General features: G+C 37.7%; 2 protein-coding genes across 3 annotated transcripts; both read right to left on the reverse strand.

Moving 5' to 3' along the window:
• Nucleotides 1–3,770: 3,770 nt before the first annotated feature.
• Nucleotides 3,771–5,665, reverse strand: LOC306885491 (NADH dehydrogenase [ubiquinone] iron-sulfur protein 5-like). 2 transcript variants are annotated; one of them, XM_079442050.1, is made up of 3 exons: nucleotides 5,594–5,665; nucleotides 4,068–4,294; nucleotides 3,771–3,991 (listed from the first exon to the last, which is right to left on the reverse strand). In XM_079442050.1, exons 2-3 carry the CDS (start codon nucleotides 4,281–4,283, stop codon nucleotides 3,887–3,889), a joined length of 321 nt encoding a protein of 106 aa, XP_079298176.1. In that variant the 5' UTR covers nucleotides 4,284–4,294; nucleotides 5,594–5,665; the 3' UTR covers nucleotides 3,771–3,886. The 2 variants fall into 2 exon arrangements, with proteins under 2 accessions (XP_079298176.1, XP_079298177.1); XM_079442051.1 differs by having other exon boundaries at nucleotides 5,573–5,660.
• A 665-nt stretch (nucleotides 5,666–6,330) lies between these two features.
• LOC306885845 (E3 ubiquitin-protein ligase RNF19B) lies at nucleotides 6,331–26,536 on the reverse strand. The gene is made up of 10 exons (XM_079442629.1): nucleotides 26,350–26,536; nucleotides 17,334–18,535; nucleotides 13,149–13,348; nucleotides 12,019–12,163; nucleotides 11,775–11,937; nucleotides 11,308–11,422; nucleotides 9,580–9,720; nucleotides 9,290–9,479; nucleotides 9,023–9,157; nucleotides 6,331–8,093 (listed from the first exon to the last, which is right to left on the reverse strand). The coding sequence occupies exons 2-10, from the start codon at nucleotides 17,930–17,932 to the stop codon at nucleotides 7,673–7,675; spliced, it is 2,109 nt and encodes a 702-aa protein (XP_079298755.1). The 5' UTR covers nucleotides 17,933–18,535; nucleotides 26,350–26,536; the 3' UTR covers nucleotides 6,331–7,672.
• Between the last annotated feature and the right edge of the window lie 751 nt (nucleotides 26,537–27,287).

Here is a 27,287-nt window from a genome sequence, read left to right on the forward strand (position 1 = left end):
GCACCACTGCTCCATTTCCCTTCGAGAGAAGTGATAAGTTTGTGGAACAGAGGCTGGTGGCATTTGTTCTCTTGCTGTGTTTATACAATGTGTGCAAAGATGTGTTCATGCGCATTCACCCATGAGGATAGAAGCATCTGCTATGAGTAACACTGACACATCACTATAGACACACTCACTCAATAATCACACTTGCCGGGAATGGTTATGGAGGAGGTGATCTTATCATAGCAATAAATAATGGCTTTGCATTATTCAGAGCACTGTGGGCATTTAGGTATTAGTTCTTATGGAAAATATGACATTTAATCTGGGCAAGACATGCCGCAATCACAGACACTATTTGTCCTATTTTTGAGGTTTTGCATGTTTGCCAAAGGCCAGTAGCTACAATAAGCCCCATTTGATCAGATCAAGGATGGATTACGTACCAGGCAAATGGGGCCAGTGCCCGAGGCCTCTAACTGTCAGGAACCTCGACATATAAAACTAATGTACGGATGATGTTGAATGTGATGTAAATGAAAAATTAGCAACATTATCAGTGCCTCTGAACACTTTTCTGTAGCTTTGATGTCGTAATTGCAATGTCCTGACTTTTTAACTTGCAATTGTGAATTCTAATATTTTTTTTACGTAAATTATTATTATTTAGACTTAACATGTTGCAAAAACTGAGGCAAAAACCTTGCAGGACCATAATTTTTAAAACGAGATTTGATAACTTCAAAGCATCTAAATGTGTCTTTAGCAGTGTCTGAAACTGAAATGCGCAGGATGGTTACACTCACACAACATCTCTACAGGAGCACAGGGCAGGAAACCATCTGTGGATGTTGTTGGAAATAGCCTTTACCCATTCAACCTCTGTACTTTCACATTTTAGCCCAGGAATGGTTGTGATTATGTAAACACATTGAGCAAAAGCCTTTTGTTAATCTCTCAAAGACATGAATGAATATTTATGAAGGCAAAGACATGTGCATAGGTCCACAAATATTTCCCTAGGAACGCCCCTTCTTTCAACACGTACCCTACTACTGCAAAGTGACTCATTTCGCGAATCGGTTCTTTCGAACAGTTCATTTAAATGACTCGAATTTAGCTGTTCTTTACGTCATGACGTAATTATTCTTCAATTTTCGTTATTTAGCTCACAAACTGGTTTAAAGAAAATATCTGCACGTGCAATACTAAAGTTAATCTACTATAACCACCATAGTTTACATACAACGTTTTCATAAAATGCGATTTATTAAAAAACAAAACTAATACAATTGTCAAACTGTCAATAACCATATTTCCATATCTACTTGTAACATCCGGTTGTGTGGACCGGCCCAACAGAACCACTGAAAGGTCCGACTCCTCCACACATCAGACGTCGCTAGATCGTAATGTGGCGGAAAGCGAGGTGTGCAGAGCCTCTTTGTCCAAACACACTGAATAACGGGCTGTTTATAAAAACCCATTCATGCATCTCCATTCATGCAGGCGTGAGATGAATAAATCATTACCTTTTTTGTAACGAATTAACGTGAGAAATTAACACCTCGATTCGCTCCCTGTAGAGAGAAGCACTTCCGATGCCCGATTATTAAATGGAAATGAGGATGCTTGAAGGAAATCTAGGGTTTTTACATGATCCTTAAGCGTTTACTATTCAAACGTTAACATTAAGTTATAACAAACACTAGAAGCTAAAATGGTGACACGTGTAAGAAAAAACGATGATTATCATGCACATACACCCCGAAGCTGACGGACAGAATACTGACGGACATTTGGACCTTCTTACCGTATAACGGCAGTGCCCGTTCCCGCACGCAGGGTGACAGAGGCGGGGATGCGCTGGCTCTCAATCCGGGCAAACACGCCTCTCAGCCGGCCACAGAAACACTGGCTCTCGGTCCGTTTCGCACCGACCCGGTAGATAGAGGAGCAGTATGGAGACTGTGATTCGGTAATGGCTGTCTATCATATCCCTCCTTCTCTCCCGCTCTCTCTTTCTCCGGCCCCCTCCTCCTCCTCCTCCTCCTCTTCCTCACTCTCTCCTTTCTCATCCACCCTCTTTAATGATGATGATGGTTTTAATAATGCTTCATGAGCATTACATAAAAATCACTCAAATTCAATCAATCAGTTAAATCTCATTTCAATCTGAAATTCAATATGGTGGTGGCTTTACATCTAAATCTAAATTTTTGTAATGGCAACACTAGGATGCACAAACTTTAAATGTAGTTTTTAACATGACATGTATGCATTATGCCATCACTGTTGAAAAAGAAGCATCCTAAACCAGTGATGGTTTAAAAGATGGTTTGCTGGTCTGGACTCTTTACTGGTTTTAGAGGGTTTTTTTACACTGGGAGACCAACTAGGTTGCGAGACCAGTTAAGACTATCAACAGGCATCCTCTGTGATAAATGTGGCCACATAAACTAACATTTCCAAGATTCCCCCTTTTAAACACACTAATGACAATATTTATTTATATATTTTTGTTTTTTAGTTACCCATACAAATAATAAAAGTCGAATCCATAATGAATAACAATATCTAAAATGACGTCAGTTTGTTTAGAGCCAGCTTTTGACATTAAACAGGCTAAACTGAACCCATGTGATGGTCTGCATGTCTTCATTCTCAGACAGAGCTGTTCTAGCGTCTCAACAGAAATATCTAGCACTTTATGAACCATATTCATCCAATTATTCAAGCAGTTTATGAGCCATACTCATCCATTTATTTGCAAAAACGTCTCAGTAGTATAAAAGTCATTTCCCAGTTGTCCTATTTCTAGTGTGATGCTTCATTCATTAGTTTTAAATCAACAGTTCAAATTAATTGAAGCTCAAAAATAGTGGTTTGTTACTGCCACCCACTGACCAACATACCAAATAACTCATCTTGGCTTGGTAATGTGATTGAGATGTCAAATAGATTGATGTATTCATGTTAAGCTTTCATCTGGAAGCTGTCCCATGGGAAGCTTAACCAAACCACTTAGACAGTTGCATTCAGTTCAAAACCAGATTGAATGTACTCAGGTGGTCTCATGCTACCTGAAGATATAAATTCAAGCTTTTAAATTAACAAATAAATCATTACTACACACACACACACACATATAATATAATCTTAGTTAAAATGTTTAAAAATTCTCTTATTTCTATTATTTACCATATTTCTCTTTCTCCTCCTAAATAATTGTTCTTACTGAAGAACATACTGTTCTGCAAATTTCTGGAATCACAAAACAAATTATGGTTAATCTAATCAATATTCCCATTTCTTAATAAAGAGAAAAATGTCTGAAAACAAGCAGCTTTGTCATTATGACAGCAGAAAAATTGTAGCTTATGGGGGGGGGGGGTGCTTTGAATATTGTGCTTTTGAGTAAATAAATGTTGAGAACCACTGCATTATAATCCATTAGGTTTTAATAATAACTTGTGTAGCTCTTTAGAGAACAACAAGAAAGAGAAGTTGTTTAAAAAAAACTATGAATATCTAAAACCGAATCATTTTTAACCTATGAAATTATACGGAGTAGAGCATTACCAATGATATTTTTGAAGAATGTTTTGGTGATTATTGACTGAAAACAAAACCTCAAAATGTCGTCTTTTGTGTTCCACAGAAAAAAGAAAGCCATGAACGACATGAGGGTAAGTAAATAATGACAGCGGGACAAAATGAACTGTCGCTTTAAAACTCGTATTGCATATTTACACTAAACAAAATAACAGACAGTGTACAGACAATAACAATTACACAGAATCATTATATTTATTTCTCGAACATTAAACAATGTTGATACAGCAATAATATTATAATACATAAGTGAGGAAGCAACTGTACAACAGTGTTGAGAGTGCATTCAGGGCCGGGCCTCCTCGCTGCCTGTGTGGTGTGGAGGGGGTGTGTAAGTTCCCTCTTTAATCATCTTCTTCTTCTGCTTACGGACCTCATATAAGCGCTGTTGCTGTAAGGAGTGATAATAGTGTTAGCAATGTAAAGAACCTCAAACACATTTCTTGGATATTTCCGAATGTCCTTACAGTCTTTTGGCGGTGCATGCACTCGTAGAAGTCTTCCAGCTCTAATTTGCATTCCTTTTTGGCCCGGGTCTGGCCGATGCCGTGGGCACACTCTATCCACTCCTTCTCAAAGGCATGGCAGCGAGCGACCCGCTTCTGTGGCTGCTCCCCGCTCTGAGCCAAGAGCCACCGGTCCAGATTAATACCCAGCCTTGACTGGAGGTCAACGAACGGCATGATTCTTGGAACTGAAAAGAAGTATTTCATGTAAAACAAATGCAATAATGCAATCAAGCTTAAGAACACTGAACAAAGCAGTTATTCATGTTTATATTAAATTACACCTCAAGGTTTATAAATGGCTAGAACTTTAAATAAAGCAAAGTGGTCATATGCAACTACTTAATATCTCCAAATCTTGTTTATTATTGACATGCAACATGTTGATACTGTCGACAGCAGACACGCCCAAATCATTATTCCATATATTATAGCTATATGGTTTTAAGAAGGTAAATTTAAAACTTTTCAAAGATGTTTTCAAGACCAAGTAAATAATATTTAAACAATAAGTTGAAGGGAACACAGTATGTCAATGTCTTCAAAATGTATTAACAACAAATGGTTAAAAACTAAAAAACAAGCCTCGTTAATTTTTAATTAATTTTACGTGCGCACACACACACACACACACACACACACACACGATGCTTCTGTTCCCAACAACTCAAATATGGCAATAACTATAAACTTTTAATGTATATGCAAAAACATGATGTTTTTTTAACTAAAAACAAATCCCCTTAGTTAATTAAATCAAGATTAATGACACAAAAAGTTTTCTGAGAAATTAATGAGATGATGCATTGAGTTTATGAGTAAAACAAGAACATCTTCCAGTGGGCTGAGAAAAATCTGAAAAGTTTTTACACCGGCTGACGTGTTTTTTTTTTTACTTCAAGTATAAACTCAATTGGTCAGTTTCTTAGAACAATTATAATAATAATTACTTTTTATTTTTCATTTCAAGTAAACGTATCTTGATTTAAGAAACTTTAAACATTTGTATTGTAAAACAAGTTATTTCAGTACATGTAACCATATCTACATTTTAATTGAGGACTTTCTGTAACAATTTACGACCTTTTTAAGGCCTTAATTTGTGGAAGGGCGAAATAAACGCATTTTAAGACCAAGACAGAAATACAATAATAAAAATACATCGGATTAGCAGGAGATTCATTAGCAGGCGGTAATTAAGAAAATAATAATAACAAGCTATCTATCAGGTTAGTTACTAACGTTTAACGTTTGCAACATTGCCTTTCTTATTTTATATTATGAACGCAGAATAACACAAGCTGTGCTGATAATCGTGCTGTTGCTGCTGGCTAACTCAGGTTAGCCTAACGACAGGCCTAATAACGATACACCACAATGCTCTTATTCTAACGTAACGCATGTACATTACAACCAAAGTTTTACATTCGTGTTGGTACATTTATAAATGATACAAAAGCTCTCACATTTTAAATCCAAACACTGACCGTTCGATTCAGAGTCACTTTAACCTTCCTCAGGCCCACAGTTCACGCACGACCTCTCAGCTGCCGTAAAGCAGGCTTGGTTTGCGCCACTGTTGCAAACATTTTGGCATCGATGTCGTGCACTCACGGTAGAGGGCAGTATTGGCACATTTTTGGATTTTGAATTGAAGACAGAACCAGTGTAATTTTTGTAATATTTATGTAATAATAAAATTCATATGCTATCGTTGGGTTAGCTTTTAGCTTTGTATTTTAGTTTTCATTTTAATTTCCGTTATTTTTAGTGGTTAGTTAGCCTAGTTTTAATAGTTTAGTCATTTTTAGTAGTTTGGTATGTGCTTTTGTGATCTTTAGTCCTTTATATATGTTATGATAGATAGATAGATAGATAAGTTTTTGATGTAATATTTTTATTCCAGTCAACAAAAATGATTAAGTTTTATTTTCAGTTTGTTGTAAGGTTTTCACAGTAACAATATACCTTAGGTGCATATAACTTTGACTTAGAATATTACAGATGATTTTAGTAATATTTAGTTTTTTCGTATGCATTTTACAACCATTTTTTCAGCATTTACTGAACCTGAGGGTCTTCTTCGTGTTGTGTTTGTGTTTTAAGCTTGAACTATAACGTAGTGCCCAATGCAGTAATGTTAATATAGTGTGTATTTATATTTTATAGACTTCTATAGAAACCCATCAGCATATATGCAAATAAAAGAGCTGAATAAATAAGTCAAACTTGCCACAAAGGAGGAAATGTTTATTTTCATGTTGATTCAAACACTCATAGCCAGTGCAGTTTCTTTGTGGGGATGTACAAAACAATGCCAGATTTAACACACCTTCTTTTCAGCATATTGCTTATGTAACTGAATTTAGTTAACACTCATTTCACCATAACCAGTTTAAATTTATCAAGTAGTTTTCACAAGCTTTTTTTGGGATTACAAGACCAAGCTAATCCATCATTACATGTAAAACCAGAAGATTCTCTTTCTGCAGCCAAGAATAATGAGATTCAGAAAGCATAGCATGTTAAGAATGCAAAACAATTACATCCAAAATTAAACAACAAAATCTTGACTACACCATTCAAATGTTTCCCAGAGAAGCTCCAAAAGAAAAAAGGAAGTGCATAAATATAAGCCTACAATGTAGAACAATGATAAATAGTGGGATAAAGTGCAGGAGTGCTCATCCATCCAACCGATCTCCCTTTCCATCCATCCAGCTAGCGGGAAAATTAACATAAAAAAATACAATTACGCAAAACAAAAAGACTCAAAAGCCATGTGCTTAGAGATGAGAAATAAAATAGGCCAAAAATGAGAATTAAATAATATTAATAACAACAGATGTGCATGTGAATGGCAGTTCCATCCTTGATACTATATGATTTTAATACCCAGCAATAAAATCAACACTGATAAACATCCACATGTACATCCATCTCTCACGTCTCAGCTCGAGGGCACAGACAGTGTTGTCAGTGAGTCAGACAGACAGTGTAAGGGATCGGATGCATGTGCTCTGTCTGTAAGGCAGGCAGTCAGTGATTCAAGTCAAACTGTCTGCTAGTGAAGTTCAGATAAGTCTCCCATCACACTGACCTTACTCAATCTTAACTGTGTGTGTTCTTCTGTGCGACCAAAACAATACTAGCATGCGGCAAATCATACAATTTCCAGGTCGAGTAAAACAAACATACAAACAATACTGGAATATATCATCCATATACAAACCACTCGAAAGCCTCTCACGTATACATGTGCTTGGCGACATTTCACATTATTTGTCTGTTTGTTTTCCAAGGAAATTCTTCTGGTCGCGATAGTACCTATTCAGAGGCATTTCCGCAACACCAACCAAAGAATAACAGTATGAATTTCTGAAGAGGTAGAGGACCTGTCTGTGCCTGTAATAACCAGACGGGACAGGCGAGCAGAGCGATGAGTTCAGTTTCATGAGCTGTCTGGATGCCATTACGGTGTTTTAATAATTATAAAAAGCAGCAAATTAACAGGTAAAGCGTCAAAAGCTCAGAAACGGTTGGCCTTGTGCAATGTTGATTCTTTCTCACACGTACAGAATGACATTGTCGGGACAGTGCAGGCTGTCGGTGGGGTTCAAGGCTCTGCAGGTGGTCTGCGGCGGAAGTGCGGCGTGGCAGCTCTTGGGGCGGGGCGAGTCGCAGTCGTCAGACGTCAGCTCTGCGATGTCGTCCGACTGCGTGTCGGACATCTCTAGGTCGCTGCGGATGCTTTCCGGCTGAGCAAGAGTGACGTCTCGGAGACCCTCCCTGAGTGACATCCCTGGCGACAGGCCCAGAGGGGAATCCATGATAACCCCGCTCCTGCGGGAGCTGCAGTCCTGAGGCTCCTCCCCCGAGCTGGGAGCCATGGCGGCAGTGGGCGGAGCCAGATCCTCTTCAGTGGTTAGACACAGATGGCTCGGTTTCGTTTCAATATCCACCTGGATCTCAAGGTTAGTGCCCTCTCTGAAACACAACAGATCATAGAAAAGGTGAGACAAAGCATCACTCCCAGGAGTTTTTAAAATCAAGGTTGCTATATTTTGATATTTTGAAAAACGTACGCAAAAATTTCAGACTCAGTGTGCACTGACCTTAACCCTTTAACATTAGTATTGCTCAGTACTTCAATGTATAATTACACTGTAACAAGGACACCTTAAAATATAAATGTGTAAATAAATTTAACATGCATGTCCTAATATATGTCAAAATAAACTAAAAACTAAAATCAGTCATTTTAAATGTGAATTAAGGTATCACAACATTATAATGTACAGTATAAAAAAATGGATATTTATTTTGAGATTTGATAAATCATTTAACAGTGTGGTTTCATTAGATGACAGCAAAGGTAATCTAAAAATTAGAAATTAGTATGAACAATTAAATATCCAATACGGACCGATTATGATGAATTATAAAACTATTAAAAAAATGTTTTTTTGAAAATTCTAATTTATAATTACACTGATAATATTCCAATTTTAAATAAATGCTGTTCTTTTTAATAAAAAAATAAAAAAAGGCAATTAGAAAGTTGTGGCTGCTTCCAACTATTTTCAATATTGATAAAAATTAATGCACCAAATCAGCATATTAAAATGATTTCTGATGGATCATGTCACACTGAAGACTGGAGTAATGATGCTGACAATTCAGCTTTGCCATCAAAGTAATTTTACATTTTAAAATATATAAAAAAAAAGAGAAAATAGTTATTTAGAACTGTAATAATATTTTACAATATTACTGTTTTACTAATAAATGAAATGCAGCATTGGTGAGCATAGAGACGTTTCTCAAAAACATTATACAATCTTACTGATTCCTTTTGAACAGTACTGTGTATTTATTCGTTAAGCAGTTGCTTTTATTGTAAGTGATTCACACACCTGTCAGGTAAGGTGTAAGAGGAATTGATTGATCCTGCCATGCCCCTAGTGCTGGCACAGTCACTGGCCGCTCCCAAGCTGCCCGTCTCCCTTCCAGCACCTTCCTTTCCCAGCTCTGTTGCCTGCACCTCCAGTCTGAAACATAAACATGTTTCCATGAAAACAAGAACATTACCCATATTTACAGTGTAGCTCTTGTGTATTTACCATACAGTACAGAGAATAACCCAGTATGCCCTTCTGCTGACATCCCACATGCCCTCATACCTGCTGTATTTTCCTGTCCTTGCACCAAGTGCTCCTCCTGAGAGTGTGTTGAAGTGGGGTGTGTCTCCCAGACCCCCTGGGGCAACGGACAGACCCTCGCTGGGAGAGGTGGTGCTGAGGCCGCTGGCTCCTCCCTCCAAACTGCTCTCACCCAAGCTGGGAGACTTCAGCGCTCGCCATGCATCAGCAACTACAGAGAGCAAGTGTCAGATTGATGGTTCAATACAATAATCAGCACTGCTAAGTTTTTCTTTTTCTGATGATACACTTGATCAATCATCTTTTTTTACCTGTAATAGGCCCGTCATCGTCATCAAAGTCTATCCTAACACCTCGTCCTTTCCCCCGACTCACCCCGCAGCCCCCACCGCGGCACAGAGAGATAGGCACAACACCATACACATACGCCAACATGATGGGGACCCCAATACCTGTAGGGAAGAGATATGGAGCTATAGTCAATCTCTGGTTGAAACGATAGATAATATGCTTAATTGCACTCTAAAGAAACGTTTATTATCAATGTTGGTAACAGTTGCACTTCTTAATATTTGTTTAGAAACCATGATACACTATAACAAAATTTGAAGTAAGAAAGATTTCTATTCCAAATAAATGCTGTTCTTTTGAATTTCTTCCATTTTTTTCAACACTGATAATGTGAATTGTTAATGTTTGATCACTATCAATGATTGATAATAAATGAGCAGTAAGTCAGCATATTGATTTCTGACCGATCATGTGACACTGAAAATTGGAGTAATGGCCATCACAGGAATATACTACATGTAAAAAATAAATAAATCATTTAAAAGAAATCCTCATATGGATATATATATATATATATATATATATATATATATATATATATATATATATATATATATATATATATATATATATATATGTGTGTGTGTGTAATCAGTAATTATAAATTATAATTATTTTTCATAATATTACAATTTTACTGTATTTTTGACTAAATAAATGCAGCCTTGGAAAAAAAGTTTTACAAAAATCTTAATTACTCCAAATGTGTGACCAGCAGTGTTTAACAACATTTTAGTATATTAAAACATAACTTTATAGTAATGAATTCCAGTAATGAGATAAATATTCGTAGTGTATAGATGGATCATATCAATATTGCTGTGACACTTCCTCAGGATTTAATTTTGTGCTTCTTTTTCTCACTTAGTATTTCCATACATTGTACTGCACGGGAAGTTGCGGTCACCACTGAGGCTAAATAAATGCAGAAGCAATTGTCTATAGAGTCTATTTTAATGAGCTTATAACACAAGCTTAAGCTTCACAAAGGATGCAAAAACACCAAGAATGTTAAAATCATAAGTAGTACAGCATCCATTTTCTACATTTCGAAGCTATATGATAAATTTGTGTGATAGACAGAAACTAACTACACTGATTTGCTGTGACTGAAGACAATGGGCTGAACTAGAATGAAATGTGTCAGTCTGATTCACGAACATGGCTAGAATATTCCCTAAAAATTCACCTTTTGTGTTAAACAGAAGAGAGAAAGTCTAAAGCAACATGTCAAGTCACAATTCTGAAGCAAAGATGTCTTCAAGTGATCTATAATTATTTTCTATATAAATTCCATTGTAGTAAAACATCAAAAAAAAAAAAAAAAAGTGTGGTCACTTTAGCAAAATTTTGCAAACAAAAAAGGTCCTATTTTTATTAGTGTAGCGATACATGAAGTCCAGCTGGCACAGAAGTCACTTTCAAACCAACCAGATTTCCCAGTGCAGCGAATCTGCATGACCAACTTGAACTTTTTGCTAAATCTATGTGCGTAAATCTTTTGCAGAATTCCCAATTGTGTGGATTACTATTGAAATCACTGTTTTTTACCTCTGAAACTTTAGCATTACCATCGTGTAAGGAGGAACTGCTTTGCAGCATTCTTCATTTGTAAATCGCTTTGAATAAAAGCATCTGCTAAATGAATAAATGTAAATATGAATGTAAATGATTTCAGGAATACTCACCCACGCTGACAGCAGCAATGACTGGAGCCGTGATGATTGACAGAGCCACACCACCAGTGATAGCGAGATTCCTCCTATGATGGGACGTTTTCTTGCCCTCATAGTGCGAGTGGATCTGTGACAAACAGCAGCTGTGTTACTGCACTGTCACAAATGTGCTTTTATCTGCTAAAATCAAAGATCTCATCTTTTGGCATCTTCAAAAGCTTAATCAAATCTTTGAAACCGAACAAAATGTCTTTTGTAACATGGAAATAGCCTAATGTTTAATGCCCACTCTGTATCCTACACCAGGAAGTCATGTTCAATATAAAAAGCAATTAAGCTGGTTGAGCAACACAGCTAACTAGAGGGAAATTCCCAGGCTTTTTAAGGGATGCTCTCTTCCTGATTGCAGCTGATAAATGTTTCCGTATTAACCCAAACTATAACGGTTAAGGGAAAGCTGTGATGTTGGCATTCCGCACCTTGCGTCCAATGTAAACAGGAATGCCGATAACCATAGCAGGAACTGCGATGCCAGCGATTAGAGTGATGCCCACCGGTGCACCAATCAAAGTGCCCAACTGCCACAGAATCTTCTTCTTGCGACTCCATGGCTTCTTTCCCCAGAACGTGCAACCTGATGGACTGAGAAGACACGGAATATTATTATTTTTCAATTTGAGCAAGTAGTTTGAGAAATTCCCTCTGATGGGAGGCAGAAGGTACCTGAGGTAGTGCAGATCTGAAATCTCCTTCATACAGAGCCAGCAGAACTCACAGCCGCACACAGCACAGGTCATGTGATTACAGCTGCCGTCGTTCATCTTGATGATGTAGGCACCGCATCGGGGGCAAGGCTTGATGTCATCAGCTGAGTGGGGATTAAAGGGTTGGGATTTAGAATTTGTACAGGCAGACAGAATCTGCTGTAAACAATGTGTGCTCAGGAAGCGCTTTCTGAATGCCAGACAGGGAATAAGATACGCTAGCAGACTCCTGCTGGAATTCAGGAGAGAAACTAGAGATAACTTGAGGAGAGAGTGCAGAGAAACTTCAATAATCTGCAGTGAACACTGAAGTGCACAAAATGAAAGCGCTCAAGGGGGAAACACACAGTAAATCAAATGAGTGGCTGATGGCACTCTGAAACACAATAAACCAGACAGAAAGCACACTAGAGTTTTGACAGTTTATTTTTATCCACTAATTTCTGAAGTCTTTTTCGAAGTGATAAACACTTTGCGATACGTACTTAACAGAGTAAACAGTGAAGGACTAATACACTGCTGCCCCGCAGCAAAACATATACTAGATTTGTACATTTTCTGAATAAAAATGTGAATGGCGCTCGTATGTGCAAAACGTGATCCAGTGATTTTTAAGGATCTAAGAGGCTTCGCGGGTATTGCTATGTTTTTGCTACGGTGATTTGGGTGGTTTCTAGTTTGTGTGTCAAAATGCCAATCTTTGCAAGTATACTCCTAAACACAGTAGGTTGTAAGTGAAAGTAAACAGCAGAGAAAGAAAACACGTGTAACAGTATACTGGATCCGGGCAGCTCTTAAAGTGACAGCAGTCTAATATGCCTGCTGTCTGCCATTCCTGTTAATCAAACAGCAAAAGAGAGAAAATCTCTCACTGCACTTGACTAAATCAAGTTGGTAACTTCAATAAGAAGTGATATATATTTAATTCACATGGTGAAAAATATGCAGTGTTTTTATACATTTGATTACTTTATACAATGCATGTAGTCTTTATTTATTTTTTGTCCTACTGCTTGTGATTACTTTCAAAATGATATTACAGTCGCTCCCTGGGCCAGAAAAGAGTGGTTGGTATGGTTAAGAACTCACAGTGTCCCTGCTCGGTTGTGTAGCTGGGTGAATGGTTACTGTGCGTTCTCAAGGACAGAGCCCTCTGCTGACGGGCCGAGTCACAGGTCTGGTTAGGATGCCAAACTTGCTTGCAGTGGTAACAGAACTCAGCACCACACCCTTCTCTTCGACACACCAGCCTGGGGCAACTGGCACATCCAGAGGCGATGACTGCGAACCTGGCAGGAGAACAATGCAAACCAGGTCATCAGACTCTCCTAGAAAATCTATCATTTAGGCAATATGAGATATCATTATATCTAGTAGCATGCAATCTACTGTTACAGAAGTGCATGGTACAAAGATGGTATCAGACGATAATAGTATGGTCCTCTGATATATACCATGGTACTATATGATTACCATATTCACAAACAATGGTATTTCTATAGTGCTAAAAATAGGGAAAAAACATCCAAAAAAGGACTGTCATAAAATCATGTGGCTGAGCAATATGTGGACATGTAAATATCTCAGGCATTTTAATTACACCATCTCTAAGAACATCATGATCATGCCCACAGATAACATTTATTAAAGTCTTGTCCACACTAATCGTTTCAAAACGCATCTTTTTCCATTTTGGCCTTCTGTCCACACTGAGGCTACGTTTACACTACTCTGGGGTTTTCAACCCTCGAAAACAGAGACTTTTGAAAACGCAGCACACCCCTTTTTATACCGGTATTGTGCCTGTTATGTGCCATTCACTTTCACACTGTTGCTAAAGATATATTACTTTGTCGGCACAAGCAACAAATACCTCTCACTCTACTGACTGATGTATGTATATATGTACTTTTGTATGTGAAAATATGTGGATATGTCTATCTTAGCCTTTGTATAACAACTTCTTTATAATTGAATTTTTGGATGCTTTGGGGGGTGGGGAGTTAAGATATAAAAATGTATTTTTTTAATGAATATTTTCGTGTTATCTTCTATACCTTTATTACAATAAAAATGTTAAAAAAAAAAAAGATATTACTTTGTACACTCTTCATATTTCAGTCCTGCAAAGATGAAGAAAATGTACTCAGAATTGCTGTCCTGTGGCAAAACATGAGGGCAGTTGTATTTTAGATCAAACGTATAATGGCGCGAACTGGACACGTCGGTGAAGCAGATATTTTCGTAAATAAAACCCTGTCAGAAGAATTGCATGAAAATTTACGTATGTCCCTTCTGTATAATCTTTTATGAGAATTTTACACATGCGCAGCAAGGCGAATTTAACGTTCTCCGACGTTACAGTGTGGTTGAGAAACTTTTGGAAAAAGCTAATGTGGACAGAGAGCGGTTTGGAAACGAAAATACAGTTTTCAAATGTATCTGGATTAATGTAGACTGAAATTACATAAATGGCCCACAAACTAATCATATACACCAGAATGTATAAAAATGCTGAAAAATGAAAGACAAAGGCTGATTTCTCCCTCCGAATCAAAATAAAACCTACCCAACTTCCCTGTCTAACATTAGCTTATGCGTGACAAAAACAATCTCTTTAATTTTAAGCACGTTTTGACCTGTTGGCGAAGTTAAAGCAGGTTCTGAAGAAAGCATTCCTCCTCCAGCCGACACCTCATTAATCAACTCAGTTGCAATGGAGAAGTGTAATATCCTATACAAAGAGCTTCCAATTACCTGCACGTACTGGCACACACACCCTACTTGTAGAGTCAAGCCAAAACCGACCTCATTACACATGATTATGGTATCCCAGAACACTGTGAGCTCACTAGGATTAAAAACAATGAAATCAACACACTCTAATTTGAAGCTCACAAAGACACCGTGGCATGCACACACGGTCAAGTGAGTAGCCAATGATTGTCTTAATCAAATACCAGTCTCAGTTACCCATAGCAACTCTACCTCCGCATTTCAGTTGCCACAGCAACTTATCACTGAGGGAGAGAGAAACAAGCTGTTCCTGTCTCCCATTGGCAGCTCTGGACTTTCAATCAAGCTGAAGCGAAGCTGGTTAGGGGCTGATGGGTAATAAGCAGCACCATGGACTGGAACCGATATGCAAAATAAACTGGGGAAGCTTTTTTGTCAGGGTTTGTTTCTGTGGTTCTGAGATCAATAGTGTGTTTTTAACATCTAAGGTGGGAGGTTCCTAGTTAGGCTACAAATAGGCAAATAAACCATCTGGGGGAACCTCAATGTGTCCTACAGCAAAAAACGTCAAACTTTCATTTAATAACCTCATATGATGCAACTAACCAACCAACTAGCCAATAGTGTGATCTCGAATGGCCTTTTTTGAAAAATTCCCAGTCCATCTGAAAACCCCTTATCATCAGTCGTGGGCCTGATAGGAAGTGGCAGTGACTCAAACAAGCAGAGAAGCAGACAAAATCATGTACCTTAAATGTAGGTCACCGGCGCATCATTATGATTGACAAACCTTGGACAGGTTGTAAAAGGCCTCTGAAGTAAATCACACTCTCTCAGAATGACACATCAGCTAAACTAGGCTTCCCACACAAACGCAAGTTTTCCTTATAACTGTCCAAATGCCTCCTACACTTGTCGAAGCACACAGAACAAACAGAAACTATTAAATACGTCCAGTTACTTCTATTGATTCTGAAATACATGCATTTAATACACTATTTGGTTTGTGGATGCCCAAATACCACACCCTTGTTGAAATTTTAGTTTTGAAACCGTTGGCTTTAATAAAGAGCTGGTTAGTCCAGACAGCTTCTAGTCTCTTGGGAAGGTTTTCAGATAGATGTTGGAGCATTGCTGGATTTGCTCCCATTTAGACACGAGAGCATGTTGGGCGAGAAACTAGAAATCTCTCAACCAACGCTTGGGCAATTTTAGGATGCCTACACAGTTTTTGACGTGTTTGACGAATATGAATGCGTAAGCTCTGTGTTGAGGGTGTGGGAAGAGCTGTGTTAGGCTGAAATCAAGAGGGAATCCAGCAAGTTGGTTTTCCGAAAGCAGGAGCTGACTCTGAAATTCTCATTGGCTGATGGACACTTACGTCTGGGACGATTCTAAGATTTCAGTCTTAAGGAGGGCACAGTCCAGTCTCAAAACATGAGCTGATGTGGCTCAGTGCAGTGAAGTGTCTCTTGCTTTCAGTGCCAGAGCGCATACATTTGAAGCACTAAAATTCAAGTTTTCACTTGAATGAAACCGAAAATAAGGTTTCGGTAATTAAATTGCGTAATTGGGTAACTGACCCAATAGGATGGTGTTCAAGGTGTCATGTTCTCAGGGGATACATTAAACTAGTCATAGTAAAGTTCTTCATTCTTTGTAACAGTGCAGTGTGTCCACACTGCTTACACTGTTGTACCTCATGTAGGAGTTTCTGTCAAAGATTTTGGTCCTCCAAAACTTCTTTCACAGTTTTAGCCTAATATTTTGGGTTGGTGAATTTTTGATGCATCACTATTTAAAATACCATTTGATTATCAGCAGATGCTTATCAATTTCAGTACCAGATTAGGTTGCATTTCATTTTGTGAAACCAAAACACTGAAATTACAAAAATGGAGTGTGACGGCTGTAAGGCAAATTTTGGCACCCTAATTCACCTATGACCATGTCCTCCACTGACTACAAGACAGGATAACACCTAAATGTTAAAAGTAAAGGGAAGATTCATATTGAGATATAGGTCAGATATCAGGAAGAGAATAGGTCAGCAGTCATATCTGATATTATGTAGCAGAGAAAATAGGAAATGAGACTTGTGATATGAGGGAATGCTATTTCCAGACCTCTTCCTGCAATGCAATGTCATAAACACAGACATTTTAAATATGATCAAGGCCCTTTAATTGCTGGTTTGTTTAAAAAAATATCACTGGGGTTCAGATCTGGGCTTCAGGCTAATCAAGTTCTTCCACATCATTTACTCAGTAAAATCATTTGCATAATGACCTGACTATATGCACAGGGGAGTTTAACACTGGAACAGGAGTTCCTTCTCAAACTGTTGCCACATCCCACAATTCCTTATAACCTTATTTTAGGTTATAGGGAAATTTAGGAGACTAGCCAAACTCATTAATTAGAAGGTCTGCAACCTTTTGACCATCTAGCTTATATATATAAAGCAACATTTCCAATTCAAAACAAGCAGGTTATTGTGTATATTTTATAAATCCCTAACATCCAAACCAGTCTTACCCACAGTCCGGAGCTGGACACCATCGGCAATCAGGGTCCGATGCCAGGCAGCGGCGCAGCAGGAACTCTTCATACTTCTCCATCAGGTTGGGATCATCCAGGATGAGGGCCACCTGCCTTGGGACAAGTCGTTCGGCACACTCTGGACAGCTGAGCTGCACTCGGCTCTCTGTGATCTCGATACGCAAGTATTGCCGTAGACAGCACAGGCAAGACCGATGGCTGCATCCCTGGAGCTCAGGAAGCTGCTCCGCAGGTTGCCGCACCAGGCACAGGGGACACTCTAGGAGTTCTTGACCTCCGAGAGAGGCCTGGCTAGTGGACAACGGTTCAGCCGGGTCTGCCGTTGAGGGGTCTGATGAAACATTAGTGGGTGTGGGGGGCTGGAGAAGCTGTTGTTGCTGGAGCTGTTGCTGTTGGTGCAGCTGTTGCGCAAGAGGAGTTCCCACATTAGCCTTGTTCCCCCTGGATCCGCGTTTGCCATGGAAGAGACTATGAAAAGAGATCCTGCCTTGCTTCTTGCCTGGCCCTCGGCATTTTGGATTGGGAATGCCGCTAACAGAGGAGTGGGGTGATTCAGAGTCCTTTTCGGATCCCATTTTCCAAGAACTATCGTGTAATGTTCTACCACTTGAGTCCTTATGAGAGGTCAGCGAGTTTGGGTTAGAGGAGTTCGTGTGAAGCGTCTCAGTTCCACGTAATGATTTCAAAGAAGCTCCAAACCTCAAGGACACGGACACTCCCGATACACAAATTAATATTTGTCAAGGTCTCAACAAATTCCAGTTAGTTTACCCGTTAGGAACATTCCATTTATGAAGTCATAACTACAACAAGGATTTGTGTTTAAACAATAAACGGAAAGATAACTAGACTAATTGAGCCAAAACGGAAAAGGATGGGGGGAAAAAGTCCTTTCACTCCAACAATCTTCTCGTAAATAGAAAAAGAAAAGGAAACAAAGAAAATTGTTGCAACCAAAATGTGTTCCAAACTACAAAACTGACAGATACTGTCAATTAAAAATGGAACGTTTAAAGACAACTAGGAAGTTCAAGTTGTTAGTAAAAACTGAATCTGGCTCAAGATAACGTAATCCTTTCTGAGGGCTTGTCCTCTTTTGGCTCCGCTAAATTTTCTTGCTTGCAGAGCCGAGATGTGTGTGCTCCAGTTTGCTGCTCTCTTCCTCTGAATCGGCCGGTCTGTTAAGGAAGAGAAATAGCACAGGAAGTTAGCACAGCGCACAGACAGCCTGCAGGAGGAGCATGCTCAGTACACGCTCACGTACACACACACACTCCTCCCCTCTTTTATTCTCAATCTCTTTTCATTTCACAGTTAACTCTTCATTGCACCCAACTCACGAAGTGACTGCCAGACATAAACCACTTACCAGCCATTTAAAAACGAGAAGTAATTGATTCTGTAACTTTAACCTGTTAAAAATTGATTTCTCTTATCACATTTTCTGTCCTTCGATTTTACTTCTCTCATTTTCTTTGTGTCTCACTGTTGATGACACCCTCTCATCCACACTCTCTCACACACTCGAGCGCTCCCTCTCCACTTCACACTGCGCTGCTAGTGCAGTTGCCATGGAGATTCCCACTATGAACACAGCAAACAAGGACCCTCACAGTGACTCTGGCCTTATGAACACATATACACACCCGGCAGATATTAACACCATACATCACATAACACATGAGTGCATACCTCCACTGGACTTTATTCATTTATTTTTATCTGAGAGGAACATCAATACGGTGCGCAAATGCCATACTGAAGCTGAGGAAATGGTTTTGTAGGCCAGCATAATCTGTCAATCTCTCTGGTACATAGGCTATTCCTACTCAATAAAAACACATACTACAGCTACACAAACTCATCTAAAAACTGATGTAGCCTGGTTTTCTGCTCTAATGACCCTTGGACTAATGCCTGCATAGCACAAATCTGTTTACTTGTGCAAGGGGAAGGGAAAGAGACCACTATGCTAGTGTTAAGCTGACAATCCACTTATATATATTATTTGTTTTATTAGTGTTACATAAACATAGTAAATTAGGTTTGTTAATGGGTCAATGACAATTTGTGTCAATGATAAAGGAGGAATTAAAAAAACAACAACATACCTTTATGTATAGAATATTAATAATACAATGGGATGATTTACATTTAGTCATTTAGCAGACGCTTTTATCCAAAGTGACTTACAAATGAGGCCAATGGAAGCAAACAAAATCAACAAAAGAGCAATGATACTCAAGTGCTGTAACAAGTCTCAGTTATCTTACCACAGACCCCTAAGTTGCATTGTAATTACTGTAATTCCTAGACAACAACTCATCAAAAGCACCAGTAACAATTATGTACATGCCTTATTAAAAAACTAAAGTTCACTTAGCTTATTTAGCAGGACATTAGACATTAGTTATCCAACTACGGTAGCTATACAGGTATATTGTAAGGCTTTCATTTATTTTTAGAATAATCTTGCATTATTAAAACAGAAATATAATTACATATGAAGCCACAGCCATCTTGAGTGTTTCTATGATGTAGTGTCAAGTGGTTCAAGTCGGAGCTTTCAGAAAATTCAGTACAAATTGTAATTAAAAATTCGACGAGGACAGAAGGATGGAATCTCGTAATTATGATAATCATGAATCCACCTATAATAATGAACAATTATAGTATTAACATATTCATATGAGATGGCACTTATGATAGGTTTTAAAAACAAAAACAAAAAAAAACAAGGTATTACTATGATACAGGGCTCGCAAAATTTCTAAATCCCTTGTAGCCCTTCGGGCAGGTACTCTTCAGATTTTGGTAGCCTGAAAATTAATTTAACTAGCCCAAATAAAATAAAGACCATAAATGTCAATCAAAAACATTTTCAATACACAAATATCAACGAATAAAGGAAAGAGTTTTATTTGACTATTTACAAGGTATCTGCAGAATTCTTAAAAATCTATTTAAGGCAATTTGAAAAATAATTTCTTATACCATTTAACGTATTTAAAACTGTCTAAGGCCTTAAAAACTCTTCAATTTAGTTGTATCAAATTTAAGGACCCGTGGAAGCAATGTTCCCGCAAATTTTTTTTCTTGCTGAGAAAAACTTTTCTCTATTGGGGCCGGGCATTTCGGGCACCTGAGCAAAAGCATTCTTTATACCAGACCTGTACAGCACGCACACAAATAAAGTGTGTAACTTTTAACTTTAATGTGCTAATTATATTTGATTTGACCCTTGATGTAACTAAATGATGTACATTTTAGGTGACCTGAGAAAACATTTTTACTGAACAATACACTGCAGTTCAAAAGTTTGGATCAATAAAGTTTTTTAAAGAAGTTTCTTATGCTCATCAAGGCTGTATCTATTTGAAAAAAAATACTGAATATTATTTCACAAAATAATATTGTGAAATATTATTGCAATTTAAAATAAATGTTTTCGATTTTAATATACTTTAAAATGTAATTAATTCCTGTGAAGCAAAGCAGTATTTTCAGAGTCACATGATCCTTTAGAAATCATTCTAATATGCAGATTTTTATTCAATGTTGGAAACAGTTGTACTGCTTTTTTATTTTATTTTATTTTTTATACTGTATTTTTTGGGACCTGTGATATTTTTTTAAATAAAAAGTTAAAGAACAGTGTTTAGTCAAAAAACATTTTTTAAAAAAAACAAAAATTATTTCTTTTTTAAAGGTACTTTATTCAGCAAGGATGTGTTAAATGGATAAAATTGATAGTAAAGACTTCTATTGTTAGAAAAGATTTCTATTTTGAATAAATGCTGTTCTTTTAAACTTTTTATTAATCAAAGAATCAAAGAAAAAAGTAACAGGTTCCAAATAAATATGAAGCAGCACAACAGTTTCAACACTGATAATAAATCAGCATATTAGAAGGATTTCTGAAGGATCATGGGACACTGAAGACTGGAGTAATGATGCTGAAAATACAGCTGTGATCACAGGAATAAATGCTATTTTATAGTATAGGTATTAAAATAGGAAACCAATATTAGAAATTGCAATAATATTTTACTATCACTGTTTTTTTCTGTATTTTTTAAATGAATTGATGAGCCAGAGACTCAAAGTCAAAAACTCAAAAACAAGGTCAATTATTTATCAGGTTTATAATATAGTCCTAACATAATATATTATCAAAACAAACCATTTAAACTGATAGAATAGAATAGAATAGAATAGAATAGAAACTGAAGCAAAACTTAAGCTGAGATCTGTAAGTTAAATGAAAAAAAACGTGAACATATGAATTCTTCTATAGCTGTCTAAACATCGTTATGAAGTACAGTTTGTACAATACTCTTGTGTGTGACTGTACATGTTTCAGAGTTTTGTTACCCATCCTCCGCTATTTCCAGCACTTAGGCAAGCCACTCTTCTTTAATACATGAGGACGTTTTATTTCACATGTCATTGCGTTTGTGTTGTCTCTCGTGTTGAGCGCACCGCAACCATTGAAGTATTCAGTTTCTACAGCGACTCATTTGGTGCATATCGTTCTCTTTCTATGAAAACGGTTCTAACTCTTTCGTGACATCAGCTCTATAGCGGTTTGCCCGAGCATTGCTATTCTTTCCCTTTTACTGCGGCATTCGATCAAACGACTTCCCAACTCATTTTTGTGTGCGTGAGGCACATTATTTCTTCTGCGCGGCCAGCTTAGAGGGAACACTGCGTGGGAGCCCTGTATAGGTAGCCCGTCGGGCAGGGCAGTGATATATTTTGGTAGCCCGACTGGAAAACACAGTAGACCCGGGACGTCTGGCTAGCAATTTTGCGAGCCCTGCTATGATTCAGTATGTCCAAAAACAGTATTAACATGGTACGTTTAAAAAACATTACTGCTGCAAAGCTGCATTTTTCCATCATAAATGGCTAGTTAGCACTGTATTTGACCAAGAGAGCGGCAGAATAAAGCCCAGTAAACTAAAGCAGCCTGTTTTCTACTGCGGTTCATGGATCTGCAAGGTACGCAGTGACAGCAGTCAGTATGACCCACTTTTCCACAGCATGCTTTCGCATTGCTCACAGCCACAGTCTTGACCCACTATGACAAGAGGACGCAACAACCATCAAGCACTACGTGCTCTATACTGCACGTGACCAAGAGGCACACATAGTAGATGCATTAAAAATGCAAGAGTCTAGTCGACAGAAACAGGAAAATTCCATACGATCTCAGCCGATCTGCCTATTCTAAACAGGCAGATTGAAAAGGTGGTGTTGAATCATAGCAGGTTAAATGAAATAGAGTCTCTCATCTATATATATAACTTAGGGCTGAGATGGTAATAGCCCTCCATTCCACTTCAGCAGCCTCTGCTAATGCAACCGCTGACACATAATTACCATCTGTGCTCTCCGAGGTTTAGTGTGTGAGGGATCCTAGCGGGTGCACAACAAAAGCTGTTTCTGGAAAATCTGTGTCACATCTCGGCACCACAGTGCAAGTTTACAAAGCAGAACCCACTGTATATGTGTGTGTGTGTGTGTGTGTGTGTGTGTGTGTAATGGGCATGGCTGCGTTTGTTGCACAACAGAAGTTGCTCTATTATTTATCAGCTGTGAATGACATGTCGATTCACAAGAAGCTGTTTTCTGCTTACACTGCTGCAGCTGGAAATTAGCAGCCTGCTTTTTCCATTTGGGAAAGAGTTTATTTAAAAACTTTGAAAACAGATGGAACAATCCACAGCATAAGCTCCCTGGCCTTGTTCGATGAAGGATGGTTCCCTGTTTCTGCAAGTTTGGTTTAAGTTGTATCACTACAGTCAGAGTTTGTAACTAGATGCAAAGTATAAAACACACAGGAAAGAAGATATCAAAGAGATGTCGATCATGGAGAAAGGGGAAATTCTATATCAGTCAGGGATTTTTTTTTTGGTTTGTTTTGTGGTTCATAGGTGTGAGGAAGGTTCTCACACGTTTTTATTTACAACAAGCACGATTAATCGCATCCAAAATAAAAGTTTGTGTTTATGCATGTTTACTGTGTATATTTAAATACACATACAGTATATATTTTGAAAACCACAGTGAATTATTTATTTTTGTTTTATTTTATTATTTTATTCCATATTGGCAGTAGGTTTTCATATCGGAAATGGGAAAGAACTTCTGATGAAGTCCTAATGAAAGCAGATCCTTACTGCAGACACTTACTGTAACCGTGATCCCTTATAAGGAACAGGAATATTAGTTTCATAATCTCTCACTGTAAATTTTGGTTTTAGAATGAATTATGGTTTTTCCAGACCGTTTATCAACATGTCACAGAGGCATTCCGAAGATAAATTATTAACAGAAACCACAAATGAACCATGCAGGCTACAAATCAGCATAGGTTTGCACACTCTTGGGCGATTATGAGAACACAGCAGAGAATGAGGACAACACAATTCACACAAACACAGTATAATAAGCTAAATATAATTAAACAATCGACATTGTTAAGCATCGAAAGAAGGAAAATAATTGTACATAGTTTGGCCTCCCGCCAGCGCTTTACTGCACAACCCATCTAGACAAACTCAGTCTCGCTTGGTCTTATCTCTCACAGTAATGACACTGCCTCAGCACTTCCGCCTGCGACAGACCCTGAAACCGCACTTCAGCACTTTCGTATCATCCTACAGCCCTAGACCACGGCTCAGTCTGTCTCTACCTCACACACACTCACACCAGTCACATGGACCAGTTGGTGTACAGGTGGGCTACTGGATCTCTAGCCATTACATAACCATTTGAGTCACATCTGAAGCTACACTGAGGCTTATTGTTCTTAGCAAAGCCTGCATGTGTCCTGCGGTCTTGTTTTCCTTGCTGTCTGCATCTTTATCATATTAACACAAAGTAGGTTCCGAGCATTGTTGATTTCAGTTAACAGAATTGTTATTATTTACTCATCCTCAAGTTCCAAACCTATTTGATTTTCTTTCTTTTGTGGGACAAAAAAAAAAGAGGAAATGTCTCAAAAGTATTTTAAAAGTAGTTCAAATGGCTTGTAAGCTATATTTATTTCTTGTCTTCTGAAAACATATGAGAGGTTTGTGTAAGAAGCACACTTAACTCTGATAATCTCAAGAATCTAAAAAAAAAAGGATTCACAAATGGGACGTTACTACATTAAAAATAGCGACCGGCACATTCTTCAAAATATCTCCTTTTCTGCTTCACAGAAGAACAAAAACTCATACAGGTTTAGAACAGTGTTATGATTAATAATGAAGCATAAAACTATTAAAAAACATTTGTTCGTTGAAAAAGCTGAAATTATATCAAATATAATTATTAGATGAAAAACTCACTCTTAAAAAGATGAAAGTTGAAAAATGTTGGAAACTAACTGAAATAAATACATTTAAGTTGAAACACTAAAATTACTAAACTAAAATAAAAAAATTAAAGCTAAAAACTAAATAAAAATGACATCAAAAACACTAGGCTAATTCAAAATATTAACAAATACTATAGTAGTATGTAAATAATACTGCAATAACACTTGTTTTAGACTACTTCGATTTTTGAGGTGTAGGGGTAAACTAATCCATATACCGAAGATTTAGTTAGACAGAACTGTTAGTATTCTGCCAAGTTTTGAGCACAAGTACGCAGTTTAACATCTCCATTGTGACGGGGAGGGCAGGAAGTACTGGCAGACGCTCTAACTAACCCATTAGATGAGTTGTGATACTTAAAGAAATCTCTTTAAGCTGTGAGTCTGTGTGAATGTCTGTGCAGAGCAGGTGGTTGTGTTGATCCATGTCCCATTCTTGCTAAGAACCAGGCTGTCTGATCTCCAGCTAACCCCATCCTTTATTGTATCCTCATAGAAGTCAAAATCTCATATCACATCTCATGCGCTGTACAAAGACTGACTAACAATCTTCAAGACATAACATGACTAACACCAGTATGCCACATTCACCTACTATTGTGAATGAGGCTGGCACAAAAGAAAAACAGCCACGGATTCCTGTGAAACCAAAGATCTTGATTTTATCAGTTCTTAAAAGTCACATGCTAGTTTATGGTAAATTGGATAGCCTAAAAAACAAAACAAAAAAACAAGACAAGAAAGACTGGAATTAACCGTATGCTCACTGACACAAAAGAAGAAATGAAACCAATTCTGTACATTCCTTACTTACTCTTGAAGTGTCGCCAAAACTTCTAAAACATTCACAGTTACAAAGAATTCGTGAAATACTGTAAATTTCATGATGAACAAGGACACTCTATATTTAGAAAGATGTTACTGAGGAAGCAACACCACAAGGGCAGGCCGGGCCTCAGCCAGAGTCAACAAAGCAGTCCAGGAAGGATAAGAATCTCAATTCACAAAAACGGACATGTTATGTACACATGACAGAGGTGACTAGATGTCCACGTCGAAATTTAAAGCTGCTGAGGGAATTAAAAATACATTTCAATATTAGCTTTTTGTGCCCTGCCTAGTTCAAGCTTAACCTCTAAAACATATAATATATACTAAATTTAGTCCCTAAATGGTTTCATTTAAATATAAGTAACAATATAACTATAATTAACAACATATAACTATAATTAACAACTAAAACATAACTAAACTAGCAATGTAGAAAATAGCTCATATCAATGGATGGATGCGTAACTGCTGAAACACATAACGTTACATAAATATTATACGTTCACACACACACACACACACTAAACTGTCCCTAAACTGTGTTTTACCAAGTTGACTAACGTTACTGAAACATAACTAAGCAGTGTACAAAATATCGTTTATTTGCTGCCCTTATTAAAGAACGGTCTACTGTAAAATAAACCAATGTTGATTAGGTTCAGGTGGCCTGTCAACCAACTGGGATGTGTACTAATATTAAAACACTTTGATAACACTATTGTATTTTAAAATCACAGACCTTTATAAGACTAAAGCGTAACCACGGCAACAGATCTGTTGGGCACTTACCGTACAGATTGATCAGATAGAGCCAGTGAAGCAGAATAGGGCGGAATGCAGCGAGCCTCGGTGCTATTCAACCAACTGTCCTGTAAATCTGACAAATCTCACCCTACTACATTCCCCAAGCATCAGTCCGAGGGGAAGCTGTCAGCCCTATACGCGATATCCTCAGATTATATCCGCAGTTTGATTCTCTTTTCCATTCACGTCACCGAGGAAAGCCCCTGCGTGTGACGTCACTCGCTTTCGAGCCGGAAACCCCGCCCACCGACGTCACCTCGAAACGTCTCATCGCCGGGAACAGAGTTTGGATTTCGACTGTATATTCAAAATACTACGGTTTAGTGACAAACACGGAAATAATTTAAATAAGGTTATGTAAAACAGTGGTTCTCTGGAGGCCAATATTATTATAACCACAGAAACGTATTAGCTTATTAGGCAGAGGAAGGGCTTTAAATATTTTCTTGGACAAAGGGGAGCTTAGGAGTCAGAAAGGTGTAGAACCACTGATTTATATATAAAAATGTATGTTCTTGAAATAGTTTGAATTCTAGTGTTCCCTAGACCAAAAGATTTTCTGACATTTTCTATTACCAGTTGTCTGATTCTGTTATATGGTTATTCAGAACATTTCAATTAAAATGATTCAAATGAACAATTCTCTGTCTCACACACAAACAAACTGTTTAAAAGCGCTATCTAGCAATATTGACCGAACATTTTTTAAATCAGAGCTTAAGTAGAAAAACAAAAACAAATGTTTATTGGAATTTCCTTAACTTGTCTAGATTTGGAAAAAAAAAACTATCTCAAAATTCCCTGATATGTCTACATTGTCTATGACTGTAAATAATCTTATGACGTACTAAGTCCTCACTTCCCTTTTTTGCCCCAGTTATCATTGTACTTCTGTGTCATAAACTTGTGAAAGTGTCTTCAAA

This window comes from Barbus barbus (genome assembly GCF_936440315.1).
Source record: "Barbus barbus genome assembly, chromosome: 19".
In the NCBI taxonomy this organism is placed as follows: Eukaryota; Metazoa; Chordata; class Actinopteri; order Cypriniformes; family Cyprinidae; genus Barbus; species Barbus barbus.